We start from the raw sequence: 18,571 nt of genomic DNA, 5'->3' as shown, positions 1-18,571 counted from the left end.
GTGACCCCCGCTCCTGCCGTCTTGAGGGCCCTTGGGGAGACGCTGGCGGCGGTGCATGGATGTGCGCGTGGGCTTCCTGTTGCTTTGGTCCCTACGACTAGGACTGAGGTCTCCCTCTGCCCTTGGGAGGAAACGGACCCTCTGTCGGCCCCAGAGTTCATTTGTTCAGACTTTTGAATTATATTCTTCAAAACTATGTTCTTACCTATCCACTTAGTCCGTCTGATGATAGCACTACTCTCCTGTCGCCGAGTTTTCAATTTGCTCATGACTTTTGTGCGGCATGTTTCATGCTGTGTCGTCAGTACCTAGAATTTCCCCCCGGTGGTGACGTGGCTGTCCTTAGTGCTTTGGCCTTAGACGGGAGTTCGATGTCACCTGACAGCCTTTGCTTTCTTTTTGTCCGTGTGTGTGTCGTGGCCCATGAACTTGCCTTCCCTCTCTCTGAGTTATGTAGCAGAAGCCCCACAGAGGGCCTGCCTCTGCCAGTGCGGGCGCCCACCTCTCCGTCGTCGTAACTTTTTGATGGTGTGTTCCTTTGTTTCTTCTCCTGTTGTTGCTTCCGTGCCTTTTCCTGGACTCTCGGGCTGGGTTGCGGAGACGTGTTGTGGGGTTGCTAAGCAGACGGGAGGAGCAGCATCAGTTTGGCCCACACAGCCCGTGCAGGCCCAGGAGGGGCCGACGGCGCGTCCGAGACTGCACCACTGGGCCAAGGGGGCTTGTGATAGATGTGGCTGGCGGTGGATGTGAGAACCATGCACATGCTGGTGGCCATTTGAGACACAGAAGTGAGTGGACAAGATGCTTGAGGATGTTGAATGAGAGAAGTTCCCTGTCTAAGGGCCCATCGATGAAGATGGGGAGGGGGGACCCAGGGACGAAGGTGGAAGAAGCCAAGGACGGCCCTTGGAGGAGGAGGTGGGCAGGAGCCCTTCTGCTGAGACAGTCACTGAGTGAAGAGAGCTTCAGGAGCCAGGTCTTGGGGGTGAAGGGCTGAGTGAGAGGTGGGGACATGGTGGGATGTTGGCAGTGATGGTTCGACACTACCAAGATTTCTTGCAAATGGAAATGGAAAAGACCACCGAAATGGTGGGAAACGGGCACAGTATATGAAGATGTGATGGGGAGCAAAGACGCATGAACCACAAATGTGTGAAAATACGTTCAGTTTTGCTACAGTCGAGGGAATGCAGATCAGCGTTACAGGACATGGACGTGAGCCTGAGTAATACAAAAAGACTGTTACGCCTGCTGCTGGTGGGGAAATGGAAGTAAAGGATATTCCCATATATTGTTGATGGAATTGTGAACTTTTAAAATATTCAATGTGATATAATTTGCTGCCTATTAAAATGAAAAATGTATGATCCTCTTGGAACAGAAAAAGTACATTAGGTAAGAAACTTAGGAAATCTGAACAAAACGTGGACTTTGGTTATAATTTTAAAAACTACACAATCATTAGACTCTTAATCCTAGTTAAGATAATCTACCTCCCCAAGGGAAACTCACCAACATTCCTGGACATGTGAACAAGGATATTCATTGTGATAGGTTTTCTGACATAAAAGTCTGGAAATAAAGGAAATGCTTGGGAAGGGTATAGCTCAGTGGTAGAATGACTGCTTAGCATGCATGAGGTCCTGGGTTCAATCCCCAGTACCTCCATTAGTAAATAAATCAATCAGTCTAATTACTCCCCCCAAACAAAACAAAACAACAAAAAAAGGAAATGCTGAGGAGACTGATTGAAACAATTAAGGAATATTATACAGCCATTAAAAAGAATGAATTAGAGCTATACCATTGACTTGCCTGTTCTGTTAGATGGCAGCACCGTAACGTTTTGGGATTTGGATAAGGAAAAGTTGGAAATAACACATTGTGTGTGTTTAGAGGTATATTTATGTGGTGTGCCCTCATGGAAGGGATTAGTGCTCTTATAGAAGAGACCCCAGAGATTTCCCTCACCCATCTCACCATGTGAGGACACAGCGAAAAGATCAGTCTCAGAACCGGGAGGTCAGCTCTCACCAGACACCAAACCTGCTGGCACCTTGATCTTGGACTTCCCAGCTGCCAGAACTGGGAAATAAATGTCTGCTGTGCATAAGCCACCCTGCAGTCACTTTTGTGAAGAGGTAGATTAATAACTGTTCAGGTTAAGAGTGTCAGAAATGTTCCCACTTGCCCCCTGGGGTTGTGATATAACAGTGTAGAGAAGAAAGTGTCAAAATATCAGCAACATATTACACTTGAAGTACATGAGCCATGTTGGAGAAACAGTGTTTGAAATGTTCAGGGCCAGAGGCTAGTCTATAGGAAAATCTTCCAGATTTTAAGTTTTATTTATACAAGAAATTTGATGGAAATTTCTCTGAATTAGACACCAATCATAAAAATTTACAGGACACTGCTAGTCAAGAGTTACAGAGCTGAAAGAAACATTACCAAAAGATCAATGAAGAATAACTGATCATACTAGAGGAAAAAAGTGCCTTTACTTACTAGAGGAAAGAATGAACTGTCTTTCCATTCATTCTGTAAAAGATTTTATAAAATTGTCATGTAAGAATTGGTTTAAGCAATGAAATAAGAAATATGAGGAAAAGTATTATAGAATACTAGATCTTTAATAAATATGCTGTTTTATGGGTGTGGTATATTTCAGCTTTCATGAATTATGTTGAGATTTCCCCCCATCATTCTAAATAAGTATTCATTTTTGTACCCTATTTTGTTCTTGTAATTCTATCTTAAAAACAAGCTGAAATTCCCAAATTGTATGTGTATTGTATATAAGTGATATCCTGGCCCCACAAAATCCGGGTCTAATTCTGAGAATATAAATAAATATTTTTGTATTTATTTATTTATGTAGTTGAAGGATAGTCAGTTACAGTGTGTCAATTTCTGGTGTACAGCATCATGTCCCAGTCATGCATATATATACATATATTCATTTTCATATGCTTTTTAAATGAATATTTTTAAATGAAAAGATGAGAATATGTTTAGGAATGAACGACAGTGCTTTTTAAAAAAACATTAAATAGCCACAAGTGAATATACAGGGACCAGTTATTAATATGAAATAAGACATGAAAATTCTTCCTTAAACATTGCTTTCCTGAGGATTTGTGTTAGAAAATAATTGGGGAACGTGGTCCGGCTCAAACTTGCTGCTGCAACGAGATTTATGAGGCAGAAAACCCTGCTGCGACAGCCGGCCAGCAGAGGGCGCTGTGCTGCTGGTCCCCGGTGCGCGCCGGCTCTCCACCTGCAAGGTGGGCAGAGGGGGTTAATAGAGTACATACTTGATGTGGTGACTTAGAGCTCCCCGGAAGAGGGGAAGAGGAGAAGACGTTGCTTTCCTTCTCGCCTCCACTCCCCCACCCCTGCCCCCAACTCACACTCACACAGCGTGGAAGTGAATGGGTGGGTGGATCCCAGACTGTGCGTTGGGCATTCATGAATAAATAGGGAAAAGCTTGTAGAGAAGAGGACCCCTTGGGCTGTTGGCTTAGAAGAGGAGAAGGATGTGGCTTGATGCAAAGAAGAAATAAAGATGTTCCAGGAATTTGGCAGAGGGTTAAGGAAAGCGAGAGAACTTAATAAGAGCTAACACTTTTCAGAATAAAGTGATTTCCATTTAAGGGGGAAGAGCCTTACTCTCTGTCTCTGCTGGGCTGAGCTTCAGGGAAAGACTCTTGTCCCGAAAGCTGGGCTGCTCTGCTCAAAGGAATGACCATCTAAAAGCTTTGTGCTCTGGGTGCCGGACTAAATGTTTGTTTCTTGTGAGTCTCACATAGGACTGGTTAGAATTCCCCTCCTTTTATCCAGGACCTGGGGCTCAGTTGCTGCTGGCAGAAGGAAGTGATGGTAGGGGTGACTATCAGATATGAGTGTTGCTGGGGCATCTTGTGGTGGAAGTTGCATACAAGTAAATTAAGTCTTTAGCCTAATTTCCTATTCTAATAAACAGCTCTTGTATATGACCATTCCTGAGATCAGCTAGAAACAGAAGACCTGACAGTCCCTTGACAGTTACATCTGGTTACTATTAGCTTTTGTTTACAATATTTATTAAAATAATACATGTAGGTAGTAAAAAGTTCAAATATTATGGAAGCTTATCATGAAAATCAGTAGCCTCCAGCCTCATCTCTCCCATTCTGGTTCTGTTCCACCAAAGGCAACCACTCTGAACTCTGTTTGTAATTCTTTTGGTGGTTCCCACCATATTTCTAAATTAGGTTTAGAGGAGCTCTCCCTGAATTCTTTTGCAGATGAAGATTTAACTTCCTGACTTCAGGGTCAATTAATGAAGCGTACATCATGTTTGTCTCTTTTCTAATGTAACTTGCTTTTCCTGCCTCAGTTTTCTACTGGAACATTTAAAAAATATATCAATCCCTATTTTTTCCATCAGCTCACTAGGTACTTACATTATGCGACCTCTCTCTATGGTTTATTTTTTAAATGTTTTTTTAAAATTTATTTTTCCTTCCAGTTTTACTAAGATGTAGTTGCAATATAGCGCTATGTAAGTTTAAGGTGTATTGTTTTTGATGACATATTTTACATCTTTTTGTGTATTGCTTATTGTGGATACAGATGATTTTTTACTGTTTTTGTCTTTTAACCTTCATCCCATGTATAGCTATAGTCATGGTTGATTTACCACCTTTGCTGTGTATTTGCCTTTACCAGTGGGATTTTTTCTTTTGTAATCTTCACACTTCTAGTCGTGGCGTCTTCTGATTAGAGAAGTTCCTTTGAACATGTCTTGTAAGCTGGTCGGTGGTGTTGAACTCTTTGCATTTTAGCTTGTCTGTGGAGCTTCTGACCGCGCCGGCAGATCTGCTTGGGAGCCTCGCGGGTAATTCAGCAGACGGACCTGTATGAAGTGTGACTCCTTCTGTACTTGTCTGCCTCCAGGCTGAAATGATAAGTATTTGCTGTTTATATTTACTGAAGCTGGAGTAGCTCATGGAGAGCCATCCTTTGAGATCTGCAGCACAAAACCGACTGTCTCAGGACTCCCTTTAAAAAAAATTGAAGTATAGTCAGTTTACATTGTTGTTAATAGAACTCCTTTTCATTTGATTTTATGTTATAAAGTGCACGAGTGTTTCTGTAAAGCAAGTGAATAAAGCCTACTCTACGTGGTCCCACGTTGAAAGACGGTAGCCATAAGCATCTGACATCTGGCCTTGGAACTGCTTACCTAACATTCTTCCAGCTTTGCCTGGCAGCAAGCTCTGTACTCAGAAATGTTACCTTCTCTTACCTTCTTCCCAGCTCACATTCCTGTGTGAAGTAAACTGCTTTGGGTCCAAAGCTAGTCATTGAATAATGCATTGAGTAAATAAACCAAGTTAGAAATATGAGAGGAACAGGACGCTCATGCCATTTCATATGAATTGTAGGGCTGTCTGACTTAGAAACTTACATTCAGAGGTATATTCATGAGCTGATTGATTAAAATCCAACCTGTTTTTCTCATTGGATATGTATTATAAAGAATAGGCTGATTGAAACAGACTCACAGACATAGAAAACAAACATGGTTACCCGGCAGATGGGGAAGCAGGGAGGGAGGGATAAATTGGGAGTTTGGGATGGGCTGACGCAAACTACTATGTGCAGAAGAGATGAGCAAGGCCCTGCTGTAGAGCACAGGGAACCTGTAGTGACCTGTAATGAAAAAGAATATATGTATGTATAACTGAATCACTATGCTGCACACCAGAAACCAACACAACATTGTAGATAAAAAAAAATTTAAAAAAAGAAAATAAAAAAAAGAAGCAGCTGATTTTTCAGCCCACGTGATGGATGATGACGAGCTGTGTAGATGTCAGCGCCGTCAGCCCAGTCGGGTCCAGTGATTGTTCTGGGAATGGGTTATGAGACAAGGAAGGAGCACTTCTCTTCCAGTTGGAGACAAAGAAATAGGAAAAGTGTTGAAAATAAAAATGTCCATGGGAAGGGGTTTAAAGGGCCCCCCACATTCCCAGTCAACATGGAATATCTGGGGTACGTTGGGCACGTTCCTGACGTGTGTTTGTCCATGTGAGGTTGGAGAATGAAAACAACGATTCTTTTGAACGTCTCTGCTGTTCACATTTTGAAGTGTTAGGCTGCTTGGCTTTCTGGAGGCTTGTTTCAGGGGAAGTTACACTTGGAGCAGCTGCTGTGCTGGAGATCTGCCCTTGGAGGACAGCCGTCAACCTTGATTTTTCTCACGGCTGGAAAACTGGACTCAGCTTATCTCGGAGTTCCTGTGCTGCCTTCCGGAGGTCAGACTCTGTCTGCTTGGTGACTTGTGACAGGCAGGGAGCTCCAGACCCACATCTCAACAGGCCCTGTTTTCTGATGTGTGGTTTCCCATCCTGGCCAGATCACGAGTGTTTCCACGAGGACCGTGTCCACCATGCACGTAGCCTGGTTCCACCCTTGCTGAGTCAGGTCCCCCGGGGGAGGTTTACAGGTTGGTATTGCTGTCAGATCTTGTCTTCTCCTAGGAAGCTTCCAGAGGCTTCCCGTCTCTCGAAGAGGAAAGGGCCAGGGTGTGGACGTGAGCCGCAGGGCCCCCTTGCTGCTCCACCAACAGGACGACAGCAGCAGCCGCCGCCCTCCCACTCAGCGTTTTGCCGCATGCTGCTCCCTCTCCGCAGAGCTCTTCCCTGCGCACCCCCGTGGCGGGCTCCTGCTCCATCGCCTTGTCTGTGACACGCTCCCTGGTCGCTGTTGAAAGCGACCTCCTCCGCGACCCCCGCCAGTGAACCTTTCTGTGTCCTCCGCCCCTGATCTGTTCCCCTCCCTGCTGTTTATCACCACCTCTCTGTCGCCTAAAGCGAGTTCGTGTGCCTGCCGCACCACGAGGCCAAACCAACTGAAACATCAGAGTTTGGAGCAGAGAAAGGTTTATTGCAGGGCCGAACAAGGAGGACGGGGTGGCTCATGTCCAAGAAAACCCCGAACTCCTGGAAGGGTTTCAGCAAAGCCTGTTTAAAGGCCAGGTGAAGGAGGGGGTCACAGGTACGTGATCAGCTCATGCACGATTCTCTGATTGGCTGATGTGGAGGGAACGGGACATCAACACCATCAACCCCCAGGAGCCAGAAGGTCTGGGGACCACGTGCTCTCGATCATCAAGTGGTTCATTTCTTCCCTTTGGTGGTGGTTTTTAGCATCTGAAAAACTCAGGAAATATACATAAGATACTATTATCTGGGTCCTTCAGAGAGGAGCTGCAGCAGATGTCATGGGGGAGGGGTCTGACCCTGGTCGTCCCCACAGGGTCCTGCTCCTTTACATCTCCTGTGACAAAGTTTACTTGGTTTTGAAATCTGATTTCTTCTCTAGAATGTAATTCCCTCGAATGTGTGCATTTGGACCTTTGGTTCCCGGCGGTGCCCGGCACAGGCCCTGGTACTAGGTGGGCTCAGTGAGCACCTGGGGAAGGCTGGCTGGCTGGGTTTTTGACAAGCTCCTGATTGTTCTTCATGTCACCCAATTTCAGGAAGCCCTGGTCTAACCGATGTTTACAAGGAAACTGGGTGAACCCCAAGGAATGGTTCTGTTTTCTCCTGGTCATCTCTCCCCGTTCCCCAAGCCCTCCGACTTGCTAAATGCCCAGGACTCCCTGGCAGCTGGTGCCCAGCCACGCTGGCAGGGATGCTGACACATGCAATTTGAGTAGGAATCTTTTGGGGGCTATGAGCTCACCTGGTGAACAAGCTCTTCTGTGGGGAAGCACCCTCATTCACCCCTTCACCCCTCAGGTGTTCTTTCCCTGGAGCTGTGCTGTCCACGTCTCCCATGGTTACACGTGACACTGTTCATCAGGATTGAACTCAAAGGGGAGATCTGAACACATCTACCTCCTCAGGCGTGGCTGCCACTCAAAGTGTGGTCCTCAGACCAGCAGCATTGGTTTCACCTGGGAACTCATTAGAAATGCAACATCTCAGACCCACTCCAGGCCTCCTGAATCAGGATATGCATGCAGTGGTTAATTTTATGCAATTTGACTCGGCCACAGTGCCTAGCTATTTGGTCAAACATTACCCTAGATGTTTCTTTGAAGTTGCCTTTTGAATGAGACGAATGTCTAAATTGGTGGGCTTTGAGTAAAGCAGATTACCCTCCATAATATGGGTGGGCCTCATCCAATCAGTTGAAGTCCAGCACAGAACAAAGACTGACTGACCTCCCTGAGCAAGAAGGAATTCTGCCAGCAGATGGTGTACAGACCCAAATGGAAAATCAGCTTCTCTTGGGTCTCCAGCTCTCCAAACCCTGTCCTTTTGGGGTTTTACAGAGGCTTTGTTACAAAGTCATAATTGATTAAATCATCAGCCATTGGTGATTGAACTCAGTCTCCAGGAGTGGGTGGGACTGAAAGTTCCAACCCTCCAATCATGTGGTTGGCTCCCCTGGCAACTAGCCCCCTTACCTAGGGGCTTTCCAAGAGTCCCCACGTGAACACAACAAAAGACACCTTTATCCCTGTCAACATTTTGGAAATCTCAAGGGTTCTAGGAGATCTGTTGCAGGAACTGGGATGAAGACCAAGTATGTATTTCTTATGACAAATCGCAGTACCCCAGCACCTTGAGCGGAAGAAGGCTGGAAGTAATTCTGTCTTATGGACGACTGACGGTCGTGTAGAGCGAAACTCCAGGCAGTTGTCCGACAGGGATGATCTTCCCGGAGGCAGTGGCAGCAAATGGTTACCTGGGGCTGCTTCCTGCTCCATCAGGTGCCCTCAGGCTGCTGCATGTTGGGGGTTTAATTCTGTCACTCTGGGTCTGGCTGCTGTCGGGTCTTGCAGAAGTGCCCGTGCCTCAGGTGCTCTGTCTCCTAGCCCTTTGCTCTTGTAGTTGGCGCTTCTAACAGACGGTGTGTTTGAAATTTAGACAATCTGCTGAGACTATACTTCGGATAAGAGTCGGCCCGAGTCGTGCCTTCGGGAGCTGAGCTAGGGCTTGGGCAGGTCTTCCAGCGATAAGCCTTGGAGCAGCTCCAGGAGGCGTGGTTCACCGTATCCTTCAGGTTCCCAGTTTATGCCTGTGCATGATTTCATTGATCATTGACTGTCTGCTGTGTGCCAGGAAGGTACGAAGTTGAAGTTGTTAAAAGACAAAATTCAGCTGAGTAAATTTAAAAGATCTCATTGGCTTTGTTCAGTGATTCATGAGCTGGGCAGTGTCCCATCCGGCAGAAAGAAAGGAGCTCTGAGGAGCTGAACCAAATGGAAGAGTTTACGGGCAGAAAGGGGGTGAGACAAGGAAGTTACTTGCAAACAGCAGATGGTTTGGGGCAAGGTCACCTTCCTTTGGGGGACCTCAGGGCTCTGTCAGGCTGATCACCTTGCTGGTGCTGACCAGGTGATTCCAGACTGACTGGTTGAGATCACATTCCTGGAGAGGCTGGGAACTGCAATTGGGTTAGGTATTGAGTCTTTGATGACATGGGCTTTGCACAAGTGACTCCATCTTGGCCCTCCTGTGTCTTTTTTTTTAAAACAAATTGAACGTTCTTGCGGTTCCCAGAATCTCTTTTGGAGATAGACAAACACAATCCAAAGCCAAGCAGAGACAGCGTCATGCAGGTGTAAACACCATACTGGGACCTGGAGGAAGACAAGCCCTTGTGAACTGGACCTGACTTAGTGGGAGAGGGAAGGTTGGATGGGAGGGCGAGATGGGAGGGTCGTCTGGTTCTGGAGGGACCGCGGGAGGAGATGTCTCAGGCGGGAGCTGAAGGGCGAGCCACAGTGGCCGAGTGAAGGGTGTGTGTGAGGGTCGGGTCATTCAGGTGTGTTTGAACGTGAGTCCATGGTGAGTATCTGGCCGGATGCATTGAACTGTTAAGCACACTCCCGTTACCCACTGCGTGCTTCGGAGAGTGGGCTGCTGTGTTGAATCAGTGACTTTGCGGTAAGAACTGTAGCGCACCGCCAGCCCTGGGGGGTGATGCACCTGTGGGTGCGCGTTCCTCGGCTGATGCTGGCTTCCTCCTCTCTGTGTCAGTGTCCTCCTCCTGCGCTGGGGGCGTGAGCCCCCTTTCCATTTTGTGGTCTTTGACGCACCTCTTCCCTTTACATACGTTGTTTATATGTTTCCCATGTTCGTAGCACGAGGCTCCTAGAAGCTGGGTCAGTTTCCCTGCTTAGATCGGGTGACACGAAACAGACACGTAGCTACCAAAGTTGGAAAACCGAGATCACATTAGTTTTTCTTATCAGATGTGTTTTTTTTTTCTTCCAGGAACTAGCTTTGTACGAGAGGACAAGCACAGCCGTTTCTTTGTCCTGAGCTTTGAAATACTTTGCTTTTACAGTCCTGTGTGTCATTTTCGAAACTACGCTTTCTTGCTTTTCGGACTTGGCAGCTGTGACTGAGAGCAGTGTTTTCTCTGTCCTCACAGCACGGCCAAGTACAGCGTGGTGACGTTTCTACCTCGGTTCTTGTACGAGCAGATCCGGAGGGCTGCCAATGCCTTCTTCCTCTTCATTGCCTTACTACAGGTGATGCTTTGAAAAGTTATTTAAAGTTCATCCCCTTAAGTCGGTGCAGAATGAGGGCTGGCTGCAAGGTCATGTGACTGAGAAAGCGTCATCAGACTTGAATGAAATTTGTTTGCATGAACAGCCATGATCTTTGCATAAAGGGCGACTCCTTTAGGTCTTAGCTTAAGGGTAATTGCAGTTACAAAAAGAGGCATTGAGAAATGGCCATGGGGTTGAGTAGGGGTCCTACTTTTAGCCCCTTTTCCTGTTCCAAACACAAAGCAATGTTGGGTAAAATTTTTTTAAAATGTAACACGCTTAGCTGGTTTTTACAATAAGGTAGTCATTTTGGTGGAATGGAAATGGAACAGAACTGCAGAAGGGCCAGGGGTGAGTGCCAGGTTTTCTTTCTCCTGGAGAGGATTTCAGTTTGCCAACGTCCTGCTTTTGGTCTCTTTCTCTTACAGCAAATTCCAGACGTATCTCCGACAGGAAGATACACCACCCTGGTGCCACTGATCATTATTTTAACCATCGCGGGCATCAAAGAGATTGTAGAAGATTTTGTAAGTTTTTGCTTTCGGATGGTAAAAACATTGTATCGAATATAATTTGCAACTTATTTGTTGCTCTGGATTTTTTAAGACAGAAAAAAAATTGGTCTGTTGGCTAATTAACCTCTCAAGGTTCATGACGGTATTTTGGGGGAGCGACTGTGTACACACAGTGTTTGAAACACCTGCTGGGAACACAGAAGTGGTTCAAACCACGTTTTCTGATGTCAGGTTTCTGAGTCCCCTTTGATTTTTGTCACTGGTGTTCCTTACATCCCCCTGGAGCTTGCTAGTTTGGGTAGCCGATGATGGACTGTATTGCTGTCTAGTATGTGTCAGCATGAAGGTAATTTGACAAGAATCTTCTCCCTCCTCACACTTGTTTCAGTGCATCTCCAAGTTCATTGGCTACAATCATCTTCATACTCTGTCTCCTGTTTTCTGTCCTTTTTTGGGGCTCTTCTTTATCTCTGGGCTCTTTCTCTCCCTCTCCCCTTCGCTTCCTGTGTGTCTGTCTGTCTCTCAGACTTTCACACACACACACACACACACACACACACACCCCCCTTTTCTCTCTCTTTCTCTCCCTTCCTCTCTCTCCAAATGTGTGTATATTTTCCTGGGAATAGTAAATGAATAAATGCAATACAAATCAAAGCAGAGATACTTTGCCCCGAAAGTTCTTCATTGATAAAACGAGTTCAATTGTCTGTTGTCGGTGGATCATACAGAAGCATTCTTTCAGTCTGATCTAACACGATCAAGGACTGGGAAGTTGTACACTTCAAAGTACTTGTTTCTTGCTAGAACCAAAATGGGATCATTTAAACCTCAGCTGTGTTTCCTCTGTTCCCCTCCGAATTTACTGAGTGACATTACGCCACAGCCAGTAACCTGAGTTTTAGGGCATCAGCCGTGCTGCGCGTTGCTTTGCCCTGTGTTTGCCCTGCCTTGTTGTTTGGTATTTCAGTTATTCATTTGGAACTTTTGAAACTAACAAGTTTCTTTCTTCCTGTAACAGAAGCGGCATAAGGCAGACAACGCAGTTAACAGAAAGAAAACCATAGGTAAGACGCCGGCCTGGGTCGCTTTCCCACCAGAAGCCTTAAGAATAAGACCTGCATCTAAGGAATTTTGTTTTATTTAAAAATATGTAAATTTTTTTAAATTGAAATATAGTCAGTTTACACTGTTGTGTAGGAATTTTAAATAAGTGGTTAATGGTATTGGGATAAATGGAAGGAAATAATTTATAAAATACTTTAAAAATAGCAAAATGACAAATAAATCCAAAAAAATGTGAGTCCTGGTAGTTAAGATTTGAATGGAATTTGTGTATTTTAGAGTTTTAGAGGTGGAGGTTATAGCTCAGGGGTAGAGCACGTGCTTAGCATGCATGAGGTCCTGGGTTCAATCCCTAGTACCTCCGTATAAATAAATAAACCTAATTACCACCCCCCGCAAATGTTTTAGAAAAGGTTGTAATTTTCAGGAGTGAGACATGTTTTATATTCATAAAAAGTCAAAGCATCCGCGTCCTGGTTTACTAATAGTCTCGTCCTCTGCCTTCTTCCTGCTGCGTTCCTAGAACAGCAGCTCTGTGCTCTTGTTGGGGTGATTTGGTAAATCTTGTAACAGCAGGAGTGATTTGTTTTTCTTCATAAGGGCTAAACATGAATAGACCTAACTTCCTTGCCTATGTCTGTATTTATGTGCCCACATTACTGTGTATATGATCCGTGAGTGCCTAGCTCGGGGCTCCATTTCGGGGTGTGGTGGTGTTACATACACCTTTATGTCTAAGGATATGGTAAGCTGGAATTAATGAGTGGAACTATTTATTTTTTATTTTGGAACTTAATGTATTTATTGAAAATATATTTTAATATATTTATTTATTTTGGAACTTAATATATTTATTGGAAAAATTTTAAGTATATCGGAATGACTGGGGTGTGTGAATCTACTATTTATGAAATACGAATATTTCCAATGAAAATTTCTTATCTAAACTGAGATGTGTTGTCAGTGTAAAACACACACCAGATTTCAAGTACTTAGTATAAAAAGATTTTAAAATATCTCATTAATAATTTTCTTTTTGGAATACATGTTAAAATGCAGATATTTGGGGGTATATTGGGTAAAATATATTATTAAAATTAATTTCACAGTAAGTGGAACTCTAAAAGGAGCCTTTCGGATTTTAGAAAGCTGATTTTTCTCTTGATTATCATCAATATTAACCGATACATTGTTTTGTTTTTCTTTCTCAGTGTTAAGAAATGGTGTGTGGCATACCATCATGTGGAAAGAGGTAAAAAATGAATTTTAAAGATATGTCAGAAAGTATCTGCTTGGAGACTTGTAATTAATTGCATGTATTGGTTGCGGTAGAAGGTTTGTGCTAAGACACAGGCCACCTCCCTTTAATGGAAGTCTGCCTTGCGGAGTCCCCCTCCCCACCCGCGAGGAGGAGTTCCTCCCTCTGTTCCCGCATCCGCTGGAAGGCATTCACCTTGTCTGTTCAGAGTTGGGAAATTCGTTGCTCCTGATAGGTTATTTCAGAAAATTTGAAGCATTTTCTAGTTTCTAAATCCAACTGAAGACACGTTTTCCCTGGTCTTCTGTTGTTCTCTTAACCCAAATTCAATGTGTTAAAGATTTATTTTTTCAACTTTTGAGATTCTCACATCTGACGTTGTTGGTGGAAAGAGTCTGGATTTATGATGACGATTAAATATAAAGGATGGAGTGGGGGTCGGGGACCATCCTGTGTCGGTTCTGAGGCCGGGCTGCTTGAGCTCATCCCAAAGTTCTTAGCTTTACTACAAGAGTAAGAAGGTCTGTCCCCACGTCCCTGGTGTATGAGGTCGGCAGGGTTTGAGGATGGTGCGGTGGGTTTTGGTTGTTTATAGCGATTAACAGAAAACTGAGGAGAAATCTACTGTTCTATCTGGACATTTTGTATCTACTAAAATGATCTTTTTCAGTGAGTTTCTCCTGTGGCTGGAACTTAATGCTCACAAGATGTTTTTGGAGGCTGACTGTCAATTCCTCCAGGATTCAAAGCTGATTAACATGATTTCCGAAGAAAATCACATTTTAGTAGAGTAACTCATAATAGTTTCTCTTGCTGCATTTAATAAGCAATGCTTTAAAACGCCTCTGCGAGGGGCGAGGGCACAGCTCAGTGGCAGAGCGCATGCTTAGCATGTGGGACTGGGTTCAACCCTCAGTCCCGCCGTTAAGAGAAAAACATCTCTGTGACCTTGTGAGCCCGCAGAATGCCCGCGATATGGGAACTACAGTTTTTATTTTCTTTCTACTTTATTTCGGGAGAACCATTGAGCCCCTACGATAGTGTTTTGTGACAACGCCTTTTCCTTGGTAGCCACCCGGAAGTCCTGCACTGTAAATACTAATTGACCTCACTCTCATTTGGAAACGTGGTGGTTCTCGGGCAAGAGGTGGACAGTTCTTGACTTCACAGTTCTAGGGGTGCTCACAGCGCTCTAGGAATTCAAGAACTCCCAGTGCACTCAGGAACGGCCTCTTCCTCTCACATTCCTGTGGCCACTCTGCTCCCCAGACAGGCCCTCCTACTGACTGCAGTGGAGAATTATTTGGATTTGAGATGTTGACACCACTTGAAACAGCAGAAAATGGAGCGATGATCTCAGAATTCTGGAGCCAGGAGTCGATGGATTTGCAGATTCCTAAAGCTCAGTCCTGTTTCCCACGTATATTTGGACAGAAACAACAGGAACAAAAACCCAAATCAGATGCCTGTTATGTGCTTTGCAATTTGTTTATTTAAATGGAGCTCTGCACATGTACTGAGACTGTTAGGCACTGGGGATGCAGAGAAGAGTGCAGCGTGGCCCCTGCCCTTGAAGGGGTTTTGTAAGTGGTTCCGACTTCAGCGGGCACCCCAGTCACCTGGCAGGCTGGTGCCCTGGAGGCCTGGGCCCCCCATCAGACCTTCTGACTCTGTAGATCCAGTCTGGGGCCTTAGAACTGGCACTTTTAATGAGTACCTAGGTGAGCTGATGCTGTTGGTCCGGGGCTGACGCTCCAGGGTCATGGCTTAGTGGACACGACAGGCGGGTACATAACGTGGTGCGGGCGCTGAGCCCTGGGGCAAGTGCCCCAGGCGGGAGGTCCCTGGGAGCATCAGGGAGGGACAACTTGCTGGGTCCCACTGGTTCAGGTCAGGAGAGGCTTCCCTGGTGAGACGCTCCAGTGCTCTCTTGAGGGATGAACTGGAGGTAACCAGTTTAAGAGGGAAGTGGGGTTCAAGACGGAGGTAACTGGGTGAAGCTGGGAGCAGTATGGGAAAGCCAGCACACGTGCAGAGCTGCTCAGAGTGAGGGTGAGGAGGTGGGAGAGGGCAGGGGTACCGTGCTGGGGGGGCAGGCACGGAGGGTGGCTGTCCCGCAGGTTCCCAAAGCAGCAGGACTCTAACCTGAGACAGAGTCTCGGGCCGGCCACCCCGGTCCCTGGGCTGCGGCTGCCTGAGCACGAGGGGCAGCTCTGGGTGGGTCTCCGTGGCTTTGGCTCTTTGGAGGCGGGCGAGGGGTACTCTGTGACACCTTAGAACTTCTTACTGTAGGTAGATTCACACACTCAAGGGGCAGCCACACGTCAGAGCCCCAGGTAGAAAACCCTTTTCCAAGAAAAGTCCAAGTAAGTGGTTTCTCATACACATGAAGCTCTGAGTCCTTTGTTCCTGGGGTGTCACTGTTTCTTTATTCAGCTGGTAAAGAGGCAGGGGAAGCCATCACTTCCCTTTTCCTCGCACTTTGAGTTAAAAAAATCCAGTACTTTTTTTTTCCCCGAAAATATGAGTTCTCTTCCTCTCTAGTTTCTTTTTTTTGTCTCAACTAATTGCTTCTGATTTTTTCCTATGTAATTAAACTAATCACAGAAGCACGCAGAAAACGTCTTCAGTTTTCGTAAGCACCCTGGCTGGTGGACTGGTGGTTGTTGAAATAGATCTGTGGCTTCTCTTCTTTGACTTTGTTGTGGAACCTGCCTTAATTATATGCCTTTCTTTTGCCTTTAAATTGGGTACAAGTCCAGGAGGGTGTAGCTTAGGGGTAGAGCGTGTGCTTAGCATGCACAAGGTCCTGGGTTCAATCCCCAGCACCTCCATTAAAAAAATAAATAAACCTGATTACCTCCCCCCGAAAAAATTTTTTAAGAAAGAAAAACAATTTAAAAAATAAGTTGGATGCGAACTTCCGATGTGCAGAGGCTCTAGAATTTAATTCTCACCAACCTCTCTGAGGTTGAGCCCAATTCCACAGACTTCCCCTCCCACTTTGATAAGCAAATCAAAGCACTAACAGGACAACTTTTAGCAAACATGCCTTTTTCCTAATAAAAATTAAACTACAGGCTCCTGCCAGGGCCACGCTCCTAGCTTGTAAGGTCCAGGAGTGTTTCACAAGTCTTGATTTCTAAGAGAATAGGAACATGGGTTGGAATAGGACACGGGGAACTTCGTGCCCTTTCTGAGCTTCACGATTGTTGGTGCACCGGGAACGGCCCACATGTCTCCACCAGCCTTGCTCTCACGCGCAGGGTCCCCATCTGGCTACGCCCCAGGCTGACGCTTACAGGTGCCCGCTTCACACCAGGTGCTCGCACGTCCTTCCTTGCTCATTGCATCGCTCCTGCAAGGCCAGTGGTGGCGTCTCCCATGTAATCGTGAGGACGCTGGAGCTCAGACAGGTGGAGAGCGCAGGGTCCCGGAGCCGGTGTGTGTGCGTGGGGCGCGGGTCTGGGCCCGGGCCTGCCTGGCGTGAAAGCCCGTGTTCTCCCTGGCCACGCGCCTGTGATGCTAAAGGCCCTGAAAGCCCCTGGCACCCGTGGGCTTAGGTTCTGCAGACTGGCACCTGTTTCCTTGGCCAGGGGTCTTTGTCCACTAGAATCTGTTTCCCAAGACGGCCTCTGACTTTGGCCGTGACTTTTCCTGGCAGTTTCCTGAGGCCACACCAATCTCTGTGCCACGTGCTGTGTTTCTGGGGGGCCTTTTACATGCACTGTTCCTGCATGAATTTACTGTCGCCCCTTCCTCAGGCCATGGCCTTCAACCCTGGCTGCTTGGTTTTGAGTCCTGGTTCTAACACTCGCTGGTTGTGCGACCATCGTCTATTTCACTTTGAGCCTTGGTTTCCCCCGTTGTAAAACAGAGGAAATTTACATGTGTTGACGCAATTGATGCTCACAATCACCCCATGAAGCTGTTGACCTCATATCGATGGGAAAAGGGGCGCAAGAGTTTACCAGAATCGCTCAGGTGACACGAGCCGGGAAGGGGTCCCGCAGGGGGATCTGGAGCCAGGTGTCCAGGCAGGCTCCCAGCTGTGCTCTCAGCCTCTCCCGCTGCTGCGCACGGCGGTGGGGACCGGTGATCAGGTGTTTCTGAGTGGATGAGTAATTGTGAGAAAATAAGACCTTGATAGTTGTTTGGACTCATTCTTTTTCCTCCTGCTCTTTTTTCCCCCTTATTCATTCAGCATCATTGCAAAAAGGCAGTGTTACCGTTTGTCTGTGTTGGAAGATTTCCCTTTTATTCTTATCACAGAAAATAATTTCTCTGCCATGAGCTCCGTGGCGCAGTGTAATTGTTTCTTCAGACACTGGATCACCTTCACCACCCTTTGTGTTTTCTTGTCTTTCATGCCTCTGTCCTTGTCCCGGTGTCCTAGGTGGCAGTGGGAGACATCGTGAAGGTCATCAACGGGCAGTATCTTCCAGCAGACATGGTCCTGTTCTCCACCAGGTTAGGTGTGCTCGTGGGCATGGTTTTTGGCATTGATGCTGAGAACAATGGGATGTTGTCTGGTGCTTGATGCCAACGTTCAGGGTCATCCGGGCCCACTGGTCCCGTCTTAGCTGGGGTGTCCTGTGTTCCCATCACTTCCCATGCCCATCCCCTTGCTCTCACCCTCCGTGACCTCTGTCGCCTTGAGATCAGGCTGCCGTCACATGGGGCGTGTGCAGGCGGATCACTGGGCGGAGGGCTTTGTACTGGTGCCCTGCCCCAGTGGGAGTGGGAGTGTCTGTCTGTCTTTCTAGTCAGTTGCCCCTCCTGTGGGGTCGTTTCTGACCAACCATCAGACAGGGTTTCTGTAGTTGTGGCTTTCTGAGCTGTGAATTGGTGGAGGGGACCTCACTGAACTTGGCTGTGTTTTTTTTCTCTCTCTCCTTAGTGAACCTCAGGCGATGTGTTATGTTGAAACAGCCAATCTCGATGGGGAGACGAACCTGAAAATACGGCAGGTAAAGTCACCTTTTGTGACCTGCGTGGTTACAGAACCCAAATGGCAAAGATGCTCCCCGAAGGTACCAGTCGGTGCTTTTTCTAGGGGAAAAAATGTTCTGCCACAGAAGGTTATGCCTTAACCCTGGTGGGACCTATGGGAGGAGCAAGACTTTTTTATGCAGGTTGTTCCTTGAGAGTCAAGGCAGAGCCAGGAGA

The 18,571-nt window shown here is 46.4% G+C and overlaps 1 protein-coding gene across 2 annotated transcripts in view; it reads left to right on the top strand.

Moving 5' to 3' along the window:
• LOC102506353 (phospholipid-transporting ATPase IB) overlaps positions 1–18,571 on the top strand; it is a 416,600-nt gene that overhangs the window by 54,564 nt on the left and 343,465 nt on the right. For both annotated transcript variants that reach the window (XM_032496428.1, XM_032496427.1), the window contains exons 3-8: positions 10,444–10,543; positions 10,993–11,091; positions 12,101–12,146; positions 13,356–13,396; positions 17,799–17,872; positions 18,303–18,372. In XM_032496428.1, coding sequence (XP_032352319.1) covers positions 10,444–10,543; positions 10,993–11,091; positions 12,101–12,146; positions 13,356–13,396; positions 17,799–17,872; positions 18,303–18,372 — 430 coding nt within the window. The remainder of the gene's footprint in view (positions 1–10,443; positions 10,544–10,992; positions 11,092–12,100; positions 12,147–13,355; positions 13,397–17,798; positions 17,873–18,302; positions 18,373–18,571) is intronic.

This window comes from Camelus ferus, chromosome 14 (assembly GCF_009834535.1).
Source record: "Camelus ferus isolate YT-003-E chromosome 14, BCGSAC_Cfer_1.0, whole genome shotgun sequence".
Classification (NCBI taxonomy): Eukaryota; Metazoa; Chordata; class Mammalia; order Artiodactyla; family Camelidae; genus Camelus; species Camelus ferus.
The sequence above is the reverse complement of the archived record's forward strand: the minus strand, read 5'-3'. Positions and strand labels throughout refer to the sequence as shown.